Genomic DNA, 22,689 nt, shown 5'->3' with positions numbered 1-22,689 from the left:
ACAAACACACCTGATGAGGCACTAATTCATCATAGCCTTTAGTACTTCCACTAGCACAACATGCCATAGAAACAATCGTGGTACTCGGGAGAGCATCATATTCTGACCTATGCTAGAGAACAATAAACAAACAAAAAAACAACCAAGTTTATTTTCTTTTAAATGCAAAGTGAAGTAAAGGATACATAGTTACACACTATAAGACATTCATATGCTTTAAAACAAATAAAACATTAAAAAACTATGTACCACAATCACTTATAAATCTAAGACACGATTCTGAAGTATTGTAGATATTATTGCCACTAAGTATCAGAGAACTAAGTATCAAAACACTTATTTATTGATTTTTCCTTTTTCAAGTTTTTATTTAAATTCCAGTTAGTTAACATCCAGTGTGTAACATTAGTTTCAGGTGTAGAACTGAGTGATTCATCACTTACATACAACACCCAGTGCTCATCACAAGTGCCCTCCATAATACCCATCACCCATTTCATTTAGCCCATGCCCCCACCTACCTCCTCTCCAGCAACCCTCAGTTTGTTCTCTATACTTGAGTCTCTTTTATGGTTAGTGTCTCTCTCTCTTTTTTTTCTCCTATGTTGATCCATTACATTTCTTAAATTCTACATGAATTTAGCAAAATAAGTAAACACAAGAAAGAGATTAGATGCTTACCACAATAGGACACTCATTATCATGGGTAATATCCATAAACAGGGCGTGTGCAATAGCCGGCATTAAAGGCCTCAGACAAGGCTGAACAAAGGATCCAACAGGTTCTCCTCCATATCTATAAACTAACCTCCCTTCTTCATGGCTATTATATGCACTCATTGCCTCTGCAAAGCATTACAAAATATTTTAACAATCTTCATTATTATTGTCCAGAAGAGGTTAGGTTTCTTATCATAACTAACTTTCTAAACAAAGGCCACATAAATATTATAAAAAATAAAACTACTTTAAACATTTAAACAAATGTCTATTACTTTAAGTGACAAAAAAGTCTTCTCTATAACTTAGCCAAAGAAAAGGCTTATGTAGGTAAAAGGGAACACATGTTGTTTATTAGGATGTTGGTTATATAAAATCTATGGGAAAAAACCTAAGATTATATCATCTATCCAAGTAGGAGATGAAAAACAGATTTGTAGATTTTCAAAAACAAAAAAATACTTTTGTTCATGAGTCATCAATTCATCCTACTGGTCTTTCAATTTAAAAATGAGATACTTTGGGGGTGCCTGGGTGGCTCAGTTGGTTAAGCCTCTGACTTGGGTTCAACTCATGATCTCATGGGTCACCAGTTTGAGCTCCACGTTAGGCTCTGTGCTGACAGCTCTGAGCCTGGAGCCTGCTTCAGATTCTGTGTCTCCCTCTCTCTCTGCCCCTCCCCTGCTTGCACTCTGTCTCCCTCTCTCAAAATAAATAAATAAACATTGAAAAATATTTTTAATGAGATATTTTTCCCCAAAGTGGAAATTTTTCCTAATAAAAACAGACTGAGTTACAGAAAATTTTGTATAGAGTATTTAAAAGAACATTAACTATGTTGGAAGTTACTAAACATTGTATGTAAAGCTATTAAATGCCTTTAATCTACTTGAACAAAAACTAAAGTTTCAGATGGGAAATACACGTCAACAAGCCTACCTCTTATTAGGGAGCTAATGCCCAGTCTAGTAACAAAGACATTGTCCAGGTCTTCGCTTCCCGTGAACAGTTCAGCTACTACATACAAATTGGGTTGCAATTTCCTAGCAGCATCCAACATGTACTGCAAAAAGCACAGTCACACATGTAACACAAAGAGAAAAGCGAGTAGTGGGGAAGGAAAGGAGGCAGAACTAGGCATGGATTTGACATAGGAAAATATCATGGAGCAAGACAAAATGGAAATCCAAGAGGAATTTCCAAATAAATTTAATTGTACACATGTAAGAAAACATAAAACGGACCAATACACAGAGGAAACAAGAGAATTTATAAATAGAAAACAGTTAAAAAGGAAGATTAGATTTTGCAAAGATATAGAAACACAAGGGGGGCAAAAAAAGGAAGAAGAAAAATGTTATTGTCACATTAAAAAACGTAAACCATACTGCTGTGATTCTGCTAGGCTTTCCCCCTGTTTTATGTGTATTTGTTTTTAATACTCTAACCAGACTATTAATTTTCAGGCAGCTGACTAAGCCATTATTAGGAAATTCCCTGATGGTGAATCATTTAGCTATTGCAAAGATTAGGTCTGACGAACCATACTAAAGCTAGCTTTTCCTACAGATGGTAGTAAAATCTTAATCAGAAATTAAATCAATTCCAATTTTTTTCATGTAACATTTGTAAAAAGGTTAACAAAATAATTGAAATTCTATCAGCTAACAAGTAAAATCCTAGAGGATTTTGTAACTCAAAATTAAGGAGACTGAGTTTTAATTTTCTGTTTTGTCGTAGTAACAACCTTAGAAATATGTATATATGGCTGTTGCTAAAAGTACAATAAGAAAAAGACCTCTGCTAGTTTTTGGAGCTAAAAAATGTGCTACCATCTTAACTAATGTTCACTAAAGTCTTCCAAATCAAGTCAATTTTTCATCATAGGACTTGAAACATATTCATTATAATACGGCTTTAGAATAATAGGTATTTTCCAGATATGCACACATTCCGAAAGAATAGTAAGTTGTCACTGGGAAGCTATCAAAGGTCTTATAAACGGGATGAAAATTTTAAGTGTTTTCAAAGCTGTATTAGGTAGAAGATAATGCTATAAATTTTGGCACTGTTTCAGTTTCTGTAAAAAAGCCCGAAGAGGGATAAACAATCTTTATGTTTACACTTACACTTTTATAAATAATTAATTACAAATTGATTGAAAGAGGCTAAAACTAGCTTCAATATGCTGTAATGTTAGTGCTTAAATAATAACATAATATGTAACAGGTGACTTCACAGTGTCTATTAATATATTAAAAGCAAACTAAGAATAACAAGAATAAGACAAATTGAAATTTATATACCACTAAAATATTATTTAAAGTTAATAATAAAATAGTAATAATATGTTAACAATATGCATGACAGTATGGTTATGTATATATTATCAGAGACAATATGATCTACTTCCCTAAATTAAAATAAAAATATTAACCTATCAAACATTTTATAGCCCAGTATTCCATAGCAACTGCATCAAAAGATTCTGTTACAACTGTGAAATTATGCCAAAGTGCTAAATACTCCCACCAACTCAATGCCAGTGTCTAACTAGCAAAAGGAAACACGTATTTGCATGTTTTATTTAAGGAAAGCGAGGAAAGAACACTACATTTCTTTTTTTTAATGCAGATGAATTGTTTTTCTGTACCTCAGCTACGTGAAGGGGTGTTGAGTGGCAGTTATCAAGACGCACTCCCTGGAAATAAGTCGCAGTTATTTCAGTGTATTTTTTCATGTGTGCCCAGAGAAAAGGACAGTCGTCTGGTTTATTCCCGTAGCGTAATTTGACGCTGTCTCCCCAGCAAATAAGTTCTCTCCTTAGATAAACATCTGAACCTGTTAAGAAAGGAGCTTGCTTTCAGTGGGTCAGGAAATAGAATAAAAACAATTACTTCAAGGAAATACTGCTGTTTTTAAATCACACCGACTATTTCTACCACAAACCATATATTGGTTAAAATTATGTCTAAAATGGTATCGGCATCTAAATTTATAAAGTTTTACAAAGTTAATATTATTTTATATCTTACATCTATTTCACCAAAATTCTGTGACAGTCTCTTCTAAAAATGTATGCTTAATGTCAAAAATTCAAGTTGCTTCTGAAAGTTAAACTGTAGCAGTAGTATCACAGGCCCTTTGAAGATAGAGTTTTACCAAAAACATTTAAACCTGCCTTTCCACCTTGTTACTCATTGTTGGCAATAAGTTACATTACATCCACAGCCTAGGGCAGAAGGCCTTTTCTCACTTAGAATAACTAGAAAGGGGAATGCAGAGATACTTAAACCCAAAGTACATTCTTTTTTAAAAAATGATATTTTTGAATTAAATATAATGTCATTAAAACAGACTTCTGAAATGTTAAAAAAAACAAATATATTGAGGGGTCCCCAGCAAAATTCTTCCTGGCAAAGAAACAGCTGTAGAAAAATAAAATGCTAGGAGAGAGAGGGAACCTGAAAGCTGAATTTAGTGTAACTGCTATTCAAATACCTTAATACCTCTCTGGCTACTGAATGAAATATCTCTTAAGGTAATATAATTGTAATAGCAATAGTGTCAAATGTATTTTAAAAATGCAATAGGTTAAATTTTTGACCAAATAAAACCTTGTGCAGAACCATCATATAAAATAGGTAAAAGCCATTCTAGTTGACCATATGAGGAGAAGGAGGGAAAGAAGGGGGAAAGGAAAAGATGAATCCCATCTTTTTCGTCAATCCCTTCTCTTCTCTCTCAAACTGCATGCACTTCTGGCACCTCTGTGATGAAATACTTTAAGAACCATTAGCCTAGTGGGGAAAAAAAGTCAACGAAATAGTTTATATTTTGAGCTTGCCATAAAGTTTTCTTTCCCTATCCACAGAGAAGTTAACAAAAATGATATACCTGGTTCAGCAAAGTTTCGAAGGGGATCATCTCCCATTACCCACCCATTATGTGCCATCAGAAAACAAGCTTTATTTGGGTGATGAATCATAGATTCTTCTGTGGAGAGGGTCATTTCTTCGAATGGGAAAGTAAAATATCTATGGAGATACAATTAAGTATTAAATCCACAGGGAGAAACTCTTTGGAAACAATTTAAATTAGTACTATCAAAATATAGTACTTCCTCCTTAGCAAATAAAGTAAGATTAGTTCGACACTACAGAAAATAAACTTCATTACAGGTCAAAACCTTCAGAAGATTTCCTTTTTTTTTTATTAAAAAATTTTCAAAAATGTTTACTTATTTTTGAGAGAGAGATAGAAAGTGAGTGGGGGAGGGGCACAGAGAGAGAGAGAGAGAGAGGAGACACAGAATCTGAAACAGGCTCTGGGCTCTGAGCTGTCAGCACAGAGCCTGACACGGGGCTTGAATTTGGGAACAGTGAGATCATGACATAGGCTAAAGTAGAATACTTAACCAACAGAGCCACCCAGGTGCCCCCAGAAGATTTTCTGAGTAAATCTACTAGCTTTGAGAAATGCACAGTTAGCATTATAGCATTCTCTGGTTAACATCTTAAATAATAACTTAAAAAATCTCATAAAATAACTAAGAAAATCACTGAGGTATTGATGTTACTTTGTAAAAGCTGTTACTACACTTCAGTTGCCTAATCTGTGCTGCACATGACCTACAAGATAAGGAGCTAAATGCTGGTTCAATTTGATTGACATTGAGTTTATTATAGTAAGTACACAGTCCTCCAGAAACATTATTGTAAATGATTATAAATTGGTTCATAGTGATGATAGTTTCTCTAAACACTGGACTAACAAAATTAATTAATATTAAGCCTAGCTACCAAATCAAAACTTCCATTTCAATTAAAAAATGTACTGGAGTTACACATTAAAGGAAGCATTCAGATTAAACTGAGAAGTAAAATACAATTTTCAATTTTTAACCTTTAATGAGAAGAAAACAAAAATGGAATACCTGGTAACTAAAGGATGTTTTCTAGTGACAGGTCCTAGTTTAGGACCATGGCCAGCCAGTCGTTCATAAAACACATTTCCCAAGAGGCAATTAACTGCCTAGAACACATTAAATGAGGTTATGTCAGTAAAACCAACAACAACACACATTATTAAGACTCAAAGAAAATCAGTAGTTCAAAAGTAGGTGAAACCTGTTCCTGATGATAGTTCACAAGTTGGTGCTTCTCTGAATTTAATTCCTCAATTCTCTTGCGGAACCAGTTACAGCATTCATTAATTGCGGCTGGCCCATTGCTAGAGCAGAGACAGCAATACACACTTAATATTGAATGGTTTTTAAAAATTTTTTTTTTTACGTTTATTTATTTTTGAGACAGAGAGAGACAGAGCATGAACGGGGGAGGGGCAGAGAGAGGGGGAGACACAGAATCGGAAGCAGGCTCCAAGCTCCGAGCCATCAGCCCAGAACCCGACGCGGGGCTCGAACTCACGGACCGCGAGATAGTGACCTGGCTGAAGTCGGACGCTCAACTGACTGAGCCACCCAGGCGCCCCTTGAATGGTTTTAAAATTCTACATTTAAACATTTTCTCACAAGGGTGGATGAATATATTTAAATATATTCATCAGGATCTTAATTATAGCTGAAGTTTTCCAATTGTAAAAAATTTTATGTACACATATAGGAACACGGACCAGCATACAGAAAATAGAGGAAAGCATCATGCATTTGAAGGAGTAGAATTATGGCAAATTCATTTATTTAATTTTCTATTCAGGATTCTAAGAAATAGCATAATAGTAATACTAGCCGTGAAGGTTTGTAACTAATATCATCCTTTATTTTGTAGGAAAAATACATAACATACTCATGTGGTATGAAAGTTGCTAGTGCAATGTTCATATCTACAGTACAGCCAAGCCTTCTGTATTCAGGATCTTGAATAATCTTAAGGTGTTTCTCTGAATCAGGTTTGGTTGTTATTTTCCTATTTTCTGAAAGCAAGAGCAAGAAAAGATGATATCTTAAATGCAAATATCCACAAGGAGATTGTAATCATTACTGATTCCAAATTTTTAATTTACAATTTTTTCATAGAAAATAAAATGTTTATTTCACAAGCAGCCTTCCTACCCCCATCTTCCTGAACACCACCTAACACACACACATTCACACACACACTCACACACACACTCACACATATATATATATACACAGAGAGGGCGGGGTGGGGGGGGAAGGGAGGGAGGGAGAGACAAGAACATTATAGAAGAAAAACACAGGGATTCCTATCAGTTCAAACACTTCCCCACTTTTCTGCTTCAGTCAGCATTCACTTATTCTACTATACATTTTTTAGGGCATTAAGGATGCTGGTGGCACAAGTTTTCTTTTTAGGTGTTAGCAAATACACTAATATCAGGAGGTCTTTTTCTTCAAAGACTGCTTTCTATTCAAAAGTGTTTCTTTACATTCTCTGAAAGAAGCACACAGGGTTGTTTCTATACTTTTTTCCTTTTCACCAACAAGCATATTCCTTACATAAAAATAAAAAAGTAAAAAGTAAATAAATGCTATGTGGGAGGAATTTTCATGTCTTTTCTGGAACTTGTTCTTAGTAAATTAGGTGTTGTGCAGGATTGCCCCCACTGGGCTTGATTTTATAATTACTAATTAATATCTGGCTTATTCTAAAGAGATCTTGAAGTGGCTTATAAAAGCACAAAATAAGATAAAATATATATAAACTCTTAAAATCTAGTGTCTGAGGTTCATCTGCAAGAGTAACCATATGAGCAGTACCTATCAAAATAATACCAGCATTCTTCACAAAGCTAGAACAAACAATCGTAAAATTTGTATGGAATCAGAAAAGACCCCAAATAGCCAAAGCAATCTTGAAAAAGGAAACCAACACAGGAGGCATTATAATTCTGGACTTAAAGCTGTATTACAAAACTGTATTATCAAGTATGGTACTGGCACAAAAACAGACACTCAGATCAATGGAACAGAATAAAGAACCCAGAAATGGACCCACAAACATATGGCCAACTAATCTTTGACAAAGCAGGAAAGAATATCCATCCGATGGAATAAAGACAGTCTCTTCAGCAAGTGGTGCTGGGAAAACTGGACAGCAACATGCAGATAAATGAACCTGGACCACTTTCTTACACCATACACAAAAATAAACTCAAAATGAATGAAAGACCTAAATGTAAGACAGGAAGCCATCAAAATCCTCGAGGAAAAAGCAGGCAAAAACCTCTTTGACCTTGGCCACTGCAATTTCTTACTCAACATGTCTCCAGAGGCAAGGGAAACAAAAGCAAAAATTAACTACCAGGATCTCCTTAAAATAAAAAGTTTCTGCACAGGGAAGGAAATAATCAGCAAAACTAAAAGGCAACTGATGGAATGGGAGAAGATATTTGCAAATGACATATCAGATAGTGTTAGTGTCCAAAATCTATAAAGAACTTATCAAACTCAACACCCAAAAAACAAATAATCCAGTGAATAAATGGGCAAAAGACATGAATAGACACTTCTCCAAAGAAGACATTCAGATGGCCAACCAACACATGAAAAAATGCTCAACATCACTCATCATCAGGGAAATACAGATCAAAACCACCATGAGATACCACCTCGCACCTGGCAGAATGGCTAATATTAACAACTCAGGCAACACCAGATGTTGGCGAGGATGCGGAGAAAGAGGATCTCTTTTGCGCTGCTGGTGGAAATGCAAACTGGTGCAGCCACTCTGGAAAACAGTAGGGAGGTTCCTCAAAAAACTAAAAATAGAACTACCCTATGACCCAGCAATTGCACTACTAGGTATTTATCCAAGGGATACAGGTATGCTGTTTTGAAGGGGCACATGCACCCCAATGTTTATAGCAGCACTATCAACAATAGCCAAAGTATGGAAAGAACCCAAATGTCCATCGATGGAAGAATGGATAAAGAAGATGTGGTATACATATACAATGGAGTATTACTTGGCAATCAAAAAGAATGAAATCTTGCCATTTGCAACTACGTGGATGGAACTAGAGGATATTATGCTAAGCAAAATTAGTCAGTCAGAGAAAGACAAATACCATATGACTTCACTCATATGAGGACTTTAAGACACAGAACAGATGAACACAAGGGAAGGGAAGCAAAAATAATATAAAAACAGGGAGGGGTACAAAACATAAGAGACTCTTAAATATGGAGAACAAACAGAGGGTTATTGGAGGGGTTTGGGGAGGGGATGGGCTAAATGGGTAAGGGGCATTAAGGAATCTACTCCCAAAATCATTGTTGCACTATATACAAATTAAAATTAAATTAAATTAAATTAAATTAAATTAAATTAAATTAAATTAAATTAGAGTAACCATATGAAAACTGCCAAGAAGTGTTTGAAAAAAAAGAAAAAGCTACACAATCAGTGTAAATGATAAAACAGTCTTCAATATTGGTAGAGTGAATAAAAGATCACTGTAATAGTATAGATAACAAACCCATATATATTTCGCATATGACTACACTATGAAGGATTTATGGCGGTACTACAAATCAGTAAAAAAGGATGGATTATAAATTCAATATCATTTTCTGAATAAAAATAAATACCTTATATAATATACAAAAATAAATTACAGGTGTATTGAACATTTAAATGTAAAATATAAATAAGATTATTAGAAGAAAACAATGTTGATGGAAGGATTTTTCTCAGCATGATGTGAAATCAGAAGCCATAAAAGACAAGACTGACAAATTTGACTATACTGAAAAAAATACCTCCATAAATCAAGAGTTAAAGGATCAACAGCATACTAGGAGGGCATATGTGAGGCCAGTATAATAAGGAATCACCAATAATAATAAGTCAATGTGAAAATGTCAAATAACCCAAACCTAACAGAAAAATAGGGAAAGAACATTCATATAAAATTAATGGAAAAATGGTAAAGTAACATGTGAAAAGATACTTCACTAATGAGCAAAAAGCTGCAAATTAAAATAAGGAATGTTTTGTCCAATTGACAAAGATTATAAAGATTAATGGTATCTTGTTGGTGAGGGTATATTTAGTGATGATGTAATAGTGATGATGTAGTAGTGATTTCTTTGACCCAGAAATTCTGTGTCTAACAATTTATTCTGCAGATTTATTCACATAAGTAAAAACACATACAAGGATATATTTTCTACAATACTGCTTATAAGGATATAAGTTCTACTAAAGTAAGGGCTTGCTGTGTTCACCACTGAATCCTCATGCCGGGAAGAGTACCTAGTATGTAGTAGGTGGTTTAAAAGATAAGTGTTAAATGAATGAAAGAATGATGAAAAAACTGGAAATAATTTATAGAAAAGGCTAAAGAAGTTCACTGTTTAAACAGTCTGTAAGCTGTAGTCTTCTGTGTGTGTATAAGAGATATAAAACATATATTTAATTTATACATACACAATTATAAAAAATGTATATAAAATTTTAATTCCTTTCAAAAAGAGTCTGAAAAGAAACACAAAAACTATTAATTGGTACATAGTTCCCTCTAAGAATTGAGTTCTGAGGGAGAAGAAGGCACACATTTTTTTAATTGTATTTTTGTACTGTTTGTTTTTTCTTTACTATGAGTACACACTATTGCATTTAAATAATACAGCTTATAAATATCAGAGGGAAGAGAAGATAGAGGCCTTTTAGTAAAATGAAACATGAAGAAAAGTTAATATAAAAATTTCATGTATCAAGATGTTACACAATTGGGAAAGCTGAAGTGTGAATCTGACCTTAAGCTTCTAGACCTCAAGTAATATGGACTTTTCCTTTTTTGGTGTTAAGAGGAAATGGATTTTATTTTTATTTTACTTTATTTTATTTTATTTTATTTTATTTTATTTTATTTTATTTTATTTATTCTATTTTATTATTTTATTTTATTTTATTTTATTTTATTTTATTTTATTTTATTTGAGAGAAAAAGAGAGCGTGAGCTGGAAAGAGAGGCAGAGGTACAGAGAGAGAATCCCACTCAGGCTCCACTCTCAGCACAGAGTCTGACACAGGGCTCAATTCCATGACCCTGGGATCATGACCTGAGCTAAAATCAAGAGTCAGTCGCTCAACCAACTGAGCCCCCCAGGTGCCCCCTGACTTCTCCTTTGAAAGTAGTATTTCTGGGTATTATTCTAGCTCTAGATTCTAGATGAGGAAGAGAATTTCTTATTTTAAGAGCCAGCAATATCCTTGCTGTTAGGCTGTCCTACACTAATTGTAGATACATCTTTATGATATTTCTCTCTAATTTGCCTCCTCAAAACCCTTTGAGCCTGACTTTTACTCTCCTCCTTTGTCAGGGACACAATGATTCACTTCTTTAGTTTAGTTATGTCCTGAACTGAAGATCTGCTCCTTGCTATTATCTGGGTCAGTCTTACTAGTGGGTAGGTAGCCTTAATGGTGGGCCCCATCAGCTGGAAGCCCTTCTACCTCAGTTAAGATTTCTACTTTAGCCAACAGAACACTACATTTCTCTGTTTCAAAGCCTGTTTTGAGCTTTCGGCAGCTGAAATATTCTGCTCTACTCCCCTCCCATTCATGTATTTAACAAACATATACTGAGCTCTATTATATTCTGAGCACTGTGCTAAGGAACCAATAGTAAGAAACAGTCCCCAAGAGAAATTATTGTGTTATGTATTATTATGACATACTCTTTAGATGTCTCTGCTAACTCTCAGCTTCCACAATCAGTTTATAGTAACACAAATATCATATAATGATAACAGATTTAATAATGTCTTAACCTTAGAAAAGAAGAGCTATCCCTTTAAGAGTAAATTTTTTTTTTAAATTGCTAGGAACATTCTAATGTGTATCACTTACCTTGTGTAAGAAGTCCTCTAAATTGCTCAACTGCTTTGTGAACGTCCACTTGGAAAAATTCCCAGAGTTGAATCCTTGGAAAAATATCCTCCCAAATTATTTTTCGAATGCACTGAAAAATTTCAATAGTTGAAAAAAATATATTCAAAATCTTTTCTCAAAACATATTTACCATAATAAAGATAGACTCTAAGTAATTTTCAACCATATATTTAATTTGTACTTTAGAAATTCTGTTATTCTGAGAGAGGAAGGGAGGCAAACCACATGAGACTCTTAAATACAGAGAACAAACTGAGGGTGGACGGGGGGGGGGGGCGGGGAGTGGTGGGGAAGAGGGAAAATGGGTGATGGGCATTGAGGAGGGCCCTTGTTGGGATGAGCACTGGGTGTTGTATGTAAGCCAATTTGACAAATTATATTTAAAAAAAGAAATTCTGTTATTCTGTTTTAGTGTGGTACTCCTCTATACATACTGACATTCATTTGATGATCATTTTCAATCAAAGCAGGTACTCCTTTTTCTTTGTATTTCCCTTCTGCAACGTCACAGGATAAATGCCACAGTGCTCTGTCTAAGACCCAGGCAGGTTTTAAGTGTGGAGAATTTACAAGGTTATATGCACTTTCTGGATGTTCGTGGATCCATTTACTATTAGCAGCTTAAAGAAAAAGGAAACATAAAAGGATATCTTGTAATTAAACTCAAGTTGGTATCTATGTTAAGTTTTAAGATGAAATAAAATATCAATATCCACCACTCGTTTCCTTCCTTCCTTCCTTTCCTTCCTCCCTCCCTCCTTTCTTTCTTCCTTCCTCCCTCCCCTCTTTCTCTTCCTTCCTCTCTCCCTCTCCCTTTCTTTTCTTTGCTTGCCCTTTCTTTCTCTTTCTTTCTTTTCTTTTCTTTTCTTTTCTTTCTTTCTTTCTTTCTTTCTTTCTTTCTTTCTTTCTTTCTTTCTTTCTTTCTTTCTTTCTTCCTCTCTCTCTCTCTCTTTCTCTCTCTCTTTCCAAGTAGGCTTCACGCCTAGCGTGGAGCTCAATGCGGGGCTTGAACTCACAACCCTGAGATCAAGACCTGAGCTGTGATCAAGATTGGACGTTTAACTGATTGGGTCACCCAAGTGCCCCCACCACTGATTTTCTTATATATTGGAAACAATATTTAAATATATTATAGAAATTGTATATTACATATTAATGTTATGTTTTATATTAAATATTTGATATTAACTTAAAATATTTATAGTAATTTATGATACTGCAATTTGAAAAATATTTTTTTTGGTTGTGGTATCCTGTCATCCACTTCACCATACCTTTTTTTTTTTCTGTTGTAAGAATTTTTAATTGTAAGATGCAACATTAACTTATTAACACCCTTCTAATAACATGTTTACTATTGTGGGAGTTAAGAAGGGTCTTGTCCTCAGCCCATTTTGATGGTCCTTGAGCCAACTATTTTTTGGAATGTTCCTTATAAGCCTGAAAACAATATTTCCCTGCAAGACAGACAGGGCTTCCACCCAATTTCAAGTTCACTGTCCTTGTTAAAGCAGAAAGTTACCTGAATCTTCACTCTGGTTTAGGCTGCTCCGTGACAGGTTCTAGAATATCCATCTCCCTTTTCCCCAGATGCCTCTCTTCTTTAGTCTCCTGAATGAGAGGGCCCTTCTTTGGCCTCACCTAAGCTCTAGTTCTATATACTACCAATCTTTAGAATTCAAAATGTCATTTACACCTTTTTTTCCTATACAATCATTTCTTCTTGTATTTTTGGGGAGGAGGGAGGTGTGGTTTCTTCCTCTGGGTCTTTAAATATGATTGTATCTCCCTAAGGCTAAAAATACAAATACACATTCTATCCAAACTCAGTTATTTCTCTGACTTCTGCAGTCTGTTAATATCAAGATCAAATGTCTAGGAAATCCAATCTGTATCTGCTTCCACTGTCTCCCCACAGTCTTGTTCCTTTTCCCACTTTAATCTGCTTCTGCATCCATCACTCCACTGAGATTACTCTAAGCCTCCTAATCATGAAATTCAGTGCTACTTTCTCAACTTCATCAGTTTAACCTCTATAACATCTGCCATTATTGATTAGTCCTTCACTGATTTATAAAACACCTCTTCCCTGATTTACAAAAGGTATCATTATCTTGGTGTTTTTTTATTTTTCCTCCTCTCTTTTGGCCCTTCTCTTCATTTTTTTTTCTTAAATTTTTATTTTTCAGAGAGAGAAAGAGAGAGAGCGAGCGAGAGAGAGCACAATTGGTGGAGGGGCAGAGAGACAAGGAGACACAGAATCTGAACCAGGCTCTGAGCTGTCAGCACAGAGCCCGACGTGGGGCTTGAACCCACGAACCATGAGCTCATGACCTGAGCTAGAGTCAGATGCTTAACTGACTGAGTCACCCAGGTGCCCCTCTTCTCATGTTTATTAAACTTTGTGGGAGGTTTATTACATCTTAGTCCTTCTCTTTCTCTAAATATGCCCTTCCTCATCACAGCCACTCTTCTTAATACCCACATCTCAAACCTGTCCAGCTCCGGCCAAGGCCCAGGCACATCTACCCAGGCACTTGATGGGTAGCACTGCCAGAGGACAGCATAGTAACTCAAAATCCATTCATATCTCTGCATATATCTACACTTAAAATGTGATATATCTTAGGCACTGTTTTGGGAGATGGATATTATGCGGCAAAAGTGAGCAAGGCTCCTGTCCTCATGGAGCTTTTTCATTCTAGACAGGTGGGTTTTTTTGTTTGTTTGTTTGATTTTATTGTGCTGAGACAATTCTGACAGAATAAAATTCAGTTCTCTCACAGGCAACCTCTTTGGATAGCTAATCTTGAATGGTTGATAAGATTTGTCGTTTTGGTAAGACTGATAAAAGCCAGGCTCAGAAATTGCTAAAAAGAAACACACTGAGAGTACAAGGATGGAGCTTACATCTTATCATTCATTTGTATCAGTAAGTTTAGGATCAGAACCAGAGGAGTTCTGCAAGGTATTCCAAGTATTTGCAACATTAGAGAATATGTGTTTTAATTTTTAAATAAACAAATAAAAGTTATACATATTTTGTTTCATCTTTGAAATAGAGTAATGACCCCGAATTCACAGAGAAGCATGAGTGGTTAATGTACATGAAACAAACAGTAGTAACAACTACTGAATACCTACCATATGCCAGGAACTGTTCTAAGCAGCTATATGCACTAATTTATTAATCCTCATGTCCTATAGCATAATGTAGGGCATACAGTTATGTTCCTTTACCAGGGGAAGAACTGAGGCACAGAGAGATAAGTAACTCAGTCAAAGTCATACAGCCAGGAAAGTACTTGGGCAAGATTCTTCAGACCCTGCAGTCTTAACCACTCTGTTCTTCTGCTGAGATGAATGTGTTCATACCTCATTCACTCAGCTGAGCACTATTACAATCCTTGCAGAGTTTAAAAATCATTATTTTTAGTTTCAGTCATTTATTTAGTAAATAATGTGGTACATAATTTACTTACTTGTTATTTATTCATATCCATAATAAACACTTGGATGGAGATAGGATATATAAGAAACAGAGATGTCGCAGTAAGTTAAATTAATAGTTATTTAATTATGAATCAAGCTGCATTTCCCTAGATTCATCATCATATTATTAGAATTCAAGATGTAGGAGAAAAATGTAATGATGATTATATCTAGTTAGGATTTTCATTTATTAAGAATACTAAGGCTACCCTAATTTTTTAAATGGCAAAATCCTGAAACTTTGTTACTTATCTCAATTTTTTGAAACAAAATCAACTGTAAAATGAAGGAATTCTAAACATTAATTCCACCTGAAAGAGAGGTCAAACCAAACTACATCTTAATATATATCAAAATCAAAAATGAAACACGGATTTCTAAAGTGGTGCAGTGAGGAACTTAGCAGACATTCTCTGGAGCAAAACCACAATTTAAATAGCAAAAATTATAAAATATAATCATTTACAGTCTCTGGAAATTGTCCTAAGGGTTTTCAGCATATGGAGAAACATTTATTTAAGAAAATCTACCAAATCTTGGCAAGAATAGCAACAGTCTGTGGCATGTGAACTACAACCTTCTCCCTTAACTCTCCCAACCAGCCACGTGTTATGGAAGCTGTATGCCAGGTGCTCTACTCCGGGAAGGCATGGCCAACATGGAGACTCCCCCTTTCCACAACTCCCAGTCTGGGGTTACAGTTTCACGCTGGGGGAGGCAGGCTGCCTGTGTTTCTCACTCCCTCCAACCCTATTTTGTAGAAGCTCCATTCCAAGTAGGCAGGCAGAGAAAATCTTGGCTCCCTTCCTCCACCTAGTCCCCACCTGTAGGGTGGATGTTATACCCAGCTGCGGGAGGCCAAGAATATTGGGACTCCAACTGCCTCCTGGGAGCTGGAGCTCACTTGGAGGGTGAAGATTCCATATGGGGAGGGCAACTGAGAAGACCAGGGACTGCTATCTCCTGCCTCAAGTGTCCCCAGAATGAGATGGCACTTGGGGAAAAGTGGTCTCATCCCCAGCTCTGGAGCAGTAGCACAAGTGTTTTGCTTGGGGAGAAAGACAGTTCATGAGGATGAAACGCTCTGCCTGAAAGGACTGACTTTATTTGGAACAGTGAGTGAAGAACTTCATGCCTGAGGTGTTGTTGAAAATAACGAAGACCTTGGTAGAGAGTAGTTAAGAGAATACTGGTAGCTCCATGATATAAAAAAAAAAAAAAATCATAGCAAACAAAACAGAAGTTTAATAGAGAGAACCAAGGAAAGAGAAAGCAGAGGACAGCCCTCCTGGGATCACAGGAAACACTGTTGAGAAGGCTGGGTGTGTGCACTAGGCTGCACCCACTCAGAAGCAATTCTAACAGGACATGGGAAAGACCTGAAAACATTCCATAATCCCATACAGACCCATCAACACAGGACAACTCACTGGCAAAGGGGACTTAAACACAACCTCTAACCAAAAATGGAGTGAACACTAAACTACTGTGACCCAGGGTAAATACTGGGAAGCCAGGCTTAAAAATAAAATCACATTCACCTCTGGCAATCTGGAAGACCATATGTATGTCCAAGGCTGTGCTGTCTCTGGAACAAGCAGAAAGAGAACCTCCAAGCTCCCAGCCCTTGGTAAGTCTTTATTTATCTTTTTACTGTCAACCTATTTGTATCTTTGCATCTAAAGTGTGAAAAAATGTAATGTTTGCATTTTGTATAAAGAATGAAATATTTATTGACACATAAACCATGTGTCAATTTTATCATCGGATCTGCTAACAATGGAGATATAACAATAATAAATAAGTAATTCAAAAGATAAAAAAGAAAGTGTGTTGCCTGTAGGCAGCATATGGTTGGGTCTTGTTTTTTCAAATAACTTTGACAACCTCTGTCTTTCAAGATACAGGCACACCTCAGAGATACTGTGGATTTGGATCCAGAGCATTGCAATATAGTGAAAATCACAATAAAGCAAGTCAAACAACTTTTTTGTTGTTTCCTAATGCACATAAAAGTTATTTATTTTTTTTTAAAGAGGGAGGGAGGGGGAGAGGAAGAGAGAGAGAGAGAAAGAGAGAGAGAGAAAGCAGGGGAGAAGGGTAGAGGGACATCCACGCTCAGCCTTGAGCCTGACATGGGGCTTGATCCCATGACCCTGGGATCATGACCTGAGCCAAAATTAAGAGTCAGATGATCAATTGACTGAGCCACCCAGGTGCCCCCAAATGTTATGTTTATACCATACTGTAGTCTATTAAGTGTGCAATAGCAGTATATCTTTAAAAAACAATGTACATCCCTTAAATAAAAATACCTTGATACTAAAAAGTGCTATTATCTGAGCTTTCAGTAAGTCATAATCACGAATCACAGATCATCATAACAAATATAATAAGGAAAAGTTTGAAATATTGTGAAAATTACCAAAATGTGACACAGAGACATGAGAAGTGAGCAAATGCTGTTGGAAAAATGGCATCAATAGACTTGCAGCAAAGTAAAGCACAATAAAACAAGGTATGCATTACTTTCAAAATTCCCTGGATCTTTGGCTTTAAAATGTTTTTTTACTAAGATGTGATTGAGTGTGGCTACTTTTGTATCTATGTTACTTAAAGTTCACTGAGCTTTGGGATGTGTAGATTCATGTTTGTTTGCTTGTTTTTAATCAAATTTTAAAGGTGGGGAAGTTTTCAGCCATTACTTGAGGTGTTTTTTCTATTCCTTTCTTTCTTTTCCTTCTGGCATTTCATTTCTATGATGTGGTGTGCTTTAACATGGCCCACATTTTACTGAAACTCTGTTCAGTTTTATTTTTCTTCAGTTCTTCAAAATGTATAAACTCTGTTCACTGATCCTTTACTCTGTCACCTCAAATATACTGCTGAACACCTCTAGTGAATTTTTAATTTACTTTTCAACTCCAGAATTCCCATTTGTTATTTAAAAAAATTTTCCATTTACTTATATTTTCCATTTGATACTATCATATACTCTCCTTTACAGCTATAAGCTGGTTTCCTTTAATTCTTTAAATACATTTATAATAATTGCTTTGAACTCTATGCTGACTAAGCATGACATCTAGGACTTTGCAAAGGCGATTTCTGTCGCTTGCTTTTTTCTTGCGTATGGGTCACATTTGCTGTTTCTTTGCATGTCTCAATTTTTTGTTGCAAATTGGGCAATTTAGATAATGTATTGCAGCAACTCTGGATATTGAGCCCATTCCTTCCAGGTCTCGTTGGTTGCTTGTTTGTAACTTGGCCGTACTATTTCAGTGAAGTCTATTTCCTGCACGGTGAGCAGCCATGGATGTTGCCGCTTAGAGGGCGCAGCCTTGGCCATCTGCATTCAGTCTGGGATGTTGGTGGTTTTTAGCAGGGCTCTCTCAACTGTCTCCTTCCCTGAACTCTGTTAAGCTGCTTGCATCTACTGGAATCACACTTAGCTGTTACTCTTTTGTGCTATTATTTTTGATAATATGCTGAAGCATAAATCGCTCCACAATATGATCCAATTAAATTTGGGCCCCTCGGCAGGGGTAGTCTCTGAGGCCAGTCTTTGAGACTTGTAGGACTCTTGGAGGGCTGCTCTTAGCTGCCTCTTTCTCTGGTTCTTTCGGTTAGACCACTTAGCTGGCCTATGGTTTAGTATGTTGCTCTCAAGTTGATACCAGCCTTCTCTTGTTTACCACCAAAATCTCCATTGTTTTCAACAGTGTCCCATGCTATGTACCAATAAAGTCAATTTCGTTCTTACTCTGTTCTTACTGCACATCTCTTCCCCTGGGCAGAATACCTGTGTCACTGCTCCACAGCTGGTTTTTTTGGCTTACCTCTCTAGGTGTGGAAGCTCCACTGCACAAGCAAACTGGGACAAGGGCAACTAGGGCCCAGTATTCTTGCTCTGCCATGCACGGGGTAGAGCTTTCCCTCCATGAGTAGGGGCTGGATGAAGGAAGGGAGCCCCAGACATCTCAGGTGCTCTTGCTCACAACGGAATTTCTACAACAGAGTGCTACAGTTGGGAGGGACATAAGAAATGTTGGAAGTCTGCACATTTAACTGGGATCTGGAGAGAAAAGGAACCTTGTGTTCCCACCTGCACATGCCAGGAGTAGATCTATCATCATTCTGAACTGGGGCAGGGAGAAGCAGGTCCTGGTTCAAATGTCACAGATTATCACTGCTTTTATTGAGATTTAGGAGATTTTCTTGCATAAATGCTTTTCCATATGCTGAATTCCCTTAGAACAATTTTCAAAGACTTTAAACAGTTCTTTTAAAAAATAATTTTTACCAGTTGTTTTGCTGGGTACAGAACTCTAAAGCCCTCACACTGCCAATCTCTGGAAGTCGACTCCCCTGGACAGTAATTTTTTAATGAAAACCTATTTCACAAAAAGCACATTATAATTTGCAACACTTTCCAATTTAAGGCTGAAGCAAAGTTTACTTCTTTTATGTTGCAAAGAATCTCTCAAATGCTTCAGAAATAGTCTCTAATAGAGACTGTTACTATACTCCAATTTTTTTCTCCCTTTGTTCCTTTAGTAACAGAATTCCCAAGGTTCAGCTGAACACATGGCTAACAGACTACATTGCAAGGTGTGACAAGAGACAGAATCCTGTCTGATAAAATGTGAGAAAAAAAATATATATATACACATATATATCACATATATTTATTGTGGAATTATAGATATATATCTTATATCACATACACACACACACACACCAGACCATGCCCTTAAAAGTCATGACTTCCCTTCCTCATTTCCACTAGGTAGAGGTGATACTGGGAACTGGAGCAGTCATATTTGATTAAGAGTTGGAAGCAAACTATTGGAGAGAGAGCAGCATGAGAGAAAGAACCTAGTTCCCCATCACCACTGAGCTACCACAGCAGTCTTGGGATGTCTATCTAATCTTTTATAGGAAATAAATACAGTTTCAGAGTTAAGTCACTATATTTTTGTCTCTGTTACAGCTGCATATGCCATATCCTAAACTCATATAATGTCATTATGTACTTTGATAAACTGGATGTGAATAATATTATAGATGTTAAAGCAATTATCAATAATGTCAAATTTTCAAGTGAAGAATACTGATTTCTAAGATATTAGGAAGTTTTCACTGTGGCACACAGAGAAGATAATGTTTGCAAGGTACAGTGCGTTAAATTGAAAGCTGATCATGGTCAGTGGCTTCTCCAGGCCCAGCTGTCTGACAGGTGACAGGAGGAATCATCTCCCTGAGGATCGCCAGTTGGGAAGTTCTGATACATTTTAGGGAATTGTATACTGGTAAAGAATCTTGAGATCCAAACAGATTTTTAATAAGCCCTTTTAACATGTAAAAGGTATAATTTTTAGATTTAACTTCTAAGAGTTTACCAATAATTTTCTCCTTAAATAGTCATTCAGCTTTTTCAAATATATACGATAGTACCAGAGTTGCTGCTGTATGGGATTCACAAGTTGGTCTGCAAAGTATTAATAATGAAAGTTGAAATATGTGATCAAATGTCCCTTCTATGATCACTCTCCTGTTTTTATAATCATCACATGCAAAATAACTATGTATTGATATACTTTCAACTAACACTTATTTTCTCTGAAAGAAAAAAAGTGGTACTATATAAAGTGATTTTTAAATTGAAGGACACCTATATATCATTGTTTTCAAATTTTATGTTACATAAAACAGCAAGAAGTAAAATAATCAGAATATAATATTCTCATCAAAATTAATGGAGGTAGTTAATTAAGCTCATACCAGTATGGTTGTAGACAACGTCAGTAATACAAAGAATATTCCATTCCTTTTTCAATTTTTCCACTAGCTGTCCAACATCATTCCAGGTATACTTTTTATTAGGTCTTGAAAAGTCAGGACTGAATTCTAACTGGTTAGCTAGGGAGTAGCATGACCTAGATAGTCCAAGAGTCTGTAAAGGGGTAAAATGAATCATGTTGTAACCTGCAATGCAAGAAAATAAACAAAGACCACTGTAAGAAAACAAGCAAACAAACTAAAACTAAGCAAAATATAAGTTTAGACTTCTCTTAAGTAGTTTCAAATAGCAAGGCAACCATGTAACTAGAAAAGGAATCAAAGACTAGGGTTCAAATCTTAGCTATACCATAAGTGACGTCAAGCAAGTCTACTTAAATCTTTCAGGATATCAGGGTCCTCATATATAAGACAGAGATAGTGAAATAATGCACTTGAAAAAATCGTACACAGTGCCTAGTTACTATTAAGCGTTCAATTTATATTTGTTGGATGGATATATTTACATGTAGAGAAATACAAGTATATCAGCATGTCTTGCTCCTACTTTTAATGTTCCACTGTCTTGTGTTCTGTTTCAGTTATGTCAATAAGTTTCTCATCTCTTTCTTCATATTATATTCAGTTTGAAAGTAAAAAATATTACCCTTCAGTATATATGGCAGCACACACCTTCCACATGGAAGACAGTTAATCAATGTTGAATTAAAATTATATACAATGATAATACATGTTCCAAAACATTTTAATAGTTTACTACTAATTGTTCTATGTCAAAGTAAAGTCTTAGATACAATAATGATCTCATTTTATTATTAGAGTTCCTTAATTTTCTAAGTTGAACCATATAATTTGCTATTTCTGCAGGTTAAAAATGGTTAAATCTTAACAACTTTATATGATTCTATCTATTTCTATTACTAAATATACTAAGAAACAAAATTAAAAGGAGAATCAAAGCTCTTGAAATCTATATCACAGAGGATAATTACATTTATTTTAAGAAAGAAAGGAAAGATAGCTGACATTACCTGATTCTTTTGCAACCCTAAGTCTGCTTTCCCATTCATCAAAGGGTCCCATACACTTAGCTAAAAATGTCTGAAGAGTAACACAGTCCAAGGGTAACACGTGATTGTCAGCACCAACATGTAAAATAGGATCCACAACTATGTAACCCCCACCACTTTTTTCATTTCTAAGGAAAAAACAAAACAAGAACTTCTCAATTAATGATAGGAAAAAAAATCCTCATCTAATATAGTCTGACTCTCTAATGAGAAGGTGAATTATCCCATTGTAATATGTGTTTCTAGAGGCACCTGGGTGGCTCAGTTGGTTAAGCGGCCAACTTCGGCTCAGGTCATGATCTCACAGTTCGTGAGTTTGAGCCCCGTGTTGGGCTCTGTGCTGACAGCTCAGAGCCTGGAGCCTGCTTCAGATTCTGTGTCTCCCTCTTTGCCCCATCCCCACTCATACTCTGTCTCTCTCTGTCTTAAAAATAAATAAAACATTAAAAAAATTTTTTTAAATATATTTCTAAGCACATAAAATCATTTAAAAAGTTGCAATGAAACTCAATGGAAAAGCCTTATTTTATCTTTTTTCCAATCTCTACATAATGACATAGTATGTATAATATCTAGTAATGTTGCATTAAGGAAAAATAAGCATACCTATCAGTAATAACAAGGGCACTCAAGCAAATAGCATCTTATAATGAAGTTATATGAAAAGACTATTCAAGTGGTTACTTAAAAAAAAAAAAATGAATCTGCAATGAGTCTTACAA

General features: G+C 35.7%; 1 protein-coding gene across 1 annotated transcript in view; it reads right to left on the bottom strand.

Moving 5' to 3' along the window:
• AGL (amylo-alpha-1, 6-glucosidase, 4-alpha-glucanotransferase) overlaps positions 1 to 22,689 on the bottom strand; it is an 83,534-nt gene that overhangs the window by 44,246 nt on the left and 16,599 nt on the right. The window contains exons 4-15 of the mRNA XM_032594343.1: positions 21,929 to 22,095; positions 20,880 to 21,083; positions 12,042 to 12,223; positions 11,562 to 11,673; positions 6,528 to 6,654; positions 5,850 to 5,952; positions 5,657 to 5,754; positions 4,618 to 4,757; positions 3,374 to 3,561; positions 1,660 to 1,783; positions 682 to 845; positions 11 to 112 (exon numbers count right to left, since the gene is read on the bottom strand). Coding sequence (XP_032450234.1) covers positions 11 to 112; positions 682 to 845; positions 1,660 to 1,783; positions 3,374 to 3,561; positions 4,618 to 4,757; positions 5,657 to 5,754; positions 5,850 to 5,952; positions 6,528 to 6,654; positions 11,562 to 11,673; positions 12,042 to 12,223; positions 20,880 to 21,083; positions 21,929 to 22,095 — 1,711 coding nt within the window. The remainder of the gene's footprint in view (positions 1 to 10; positions 113 to 681; positions 846 to 1,659; positions 1,784 to 3,373; positions 3,562 to 4,617; positions 4,758 to 5,656; positions 5,755 to 5,849; positions 5,953 to 6,527; positions 6,655 to 11,561; positions 11,674 to 12,041; positions 12,224 to 20,879; positions 21,084 to 21,928; positions 22,096 to 22,689) is intronic.

Source organism: Lynx canadensis, chromosome C1 (assembly GCF_007474595.2).
Source record: "Lynx canadensis isolate LIC74 chromosome C1, mLynCan4.pri.v2, whole genome shotgun sequence".
NCBI lineage: Eukaryota > Metazoa > Chordata > Mammalia > Carnivora > Felidae > Lynx > Lynx canadensis.
Note: the sequence above shows the minus strand (reverse complement) of the source record. Positions and strands in the feature narration are given on the sequence as shown.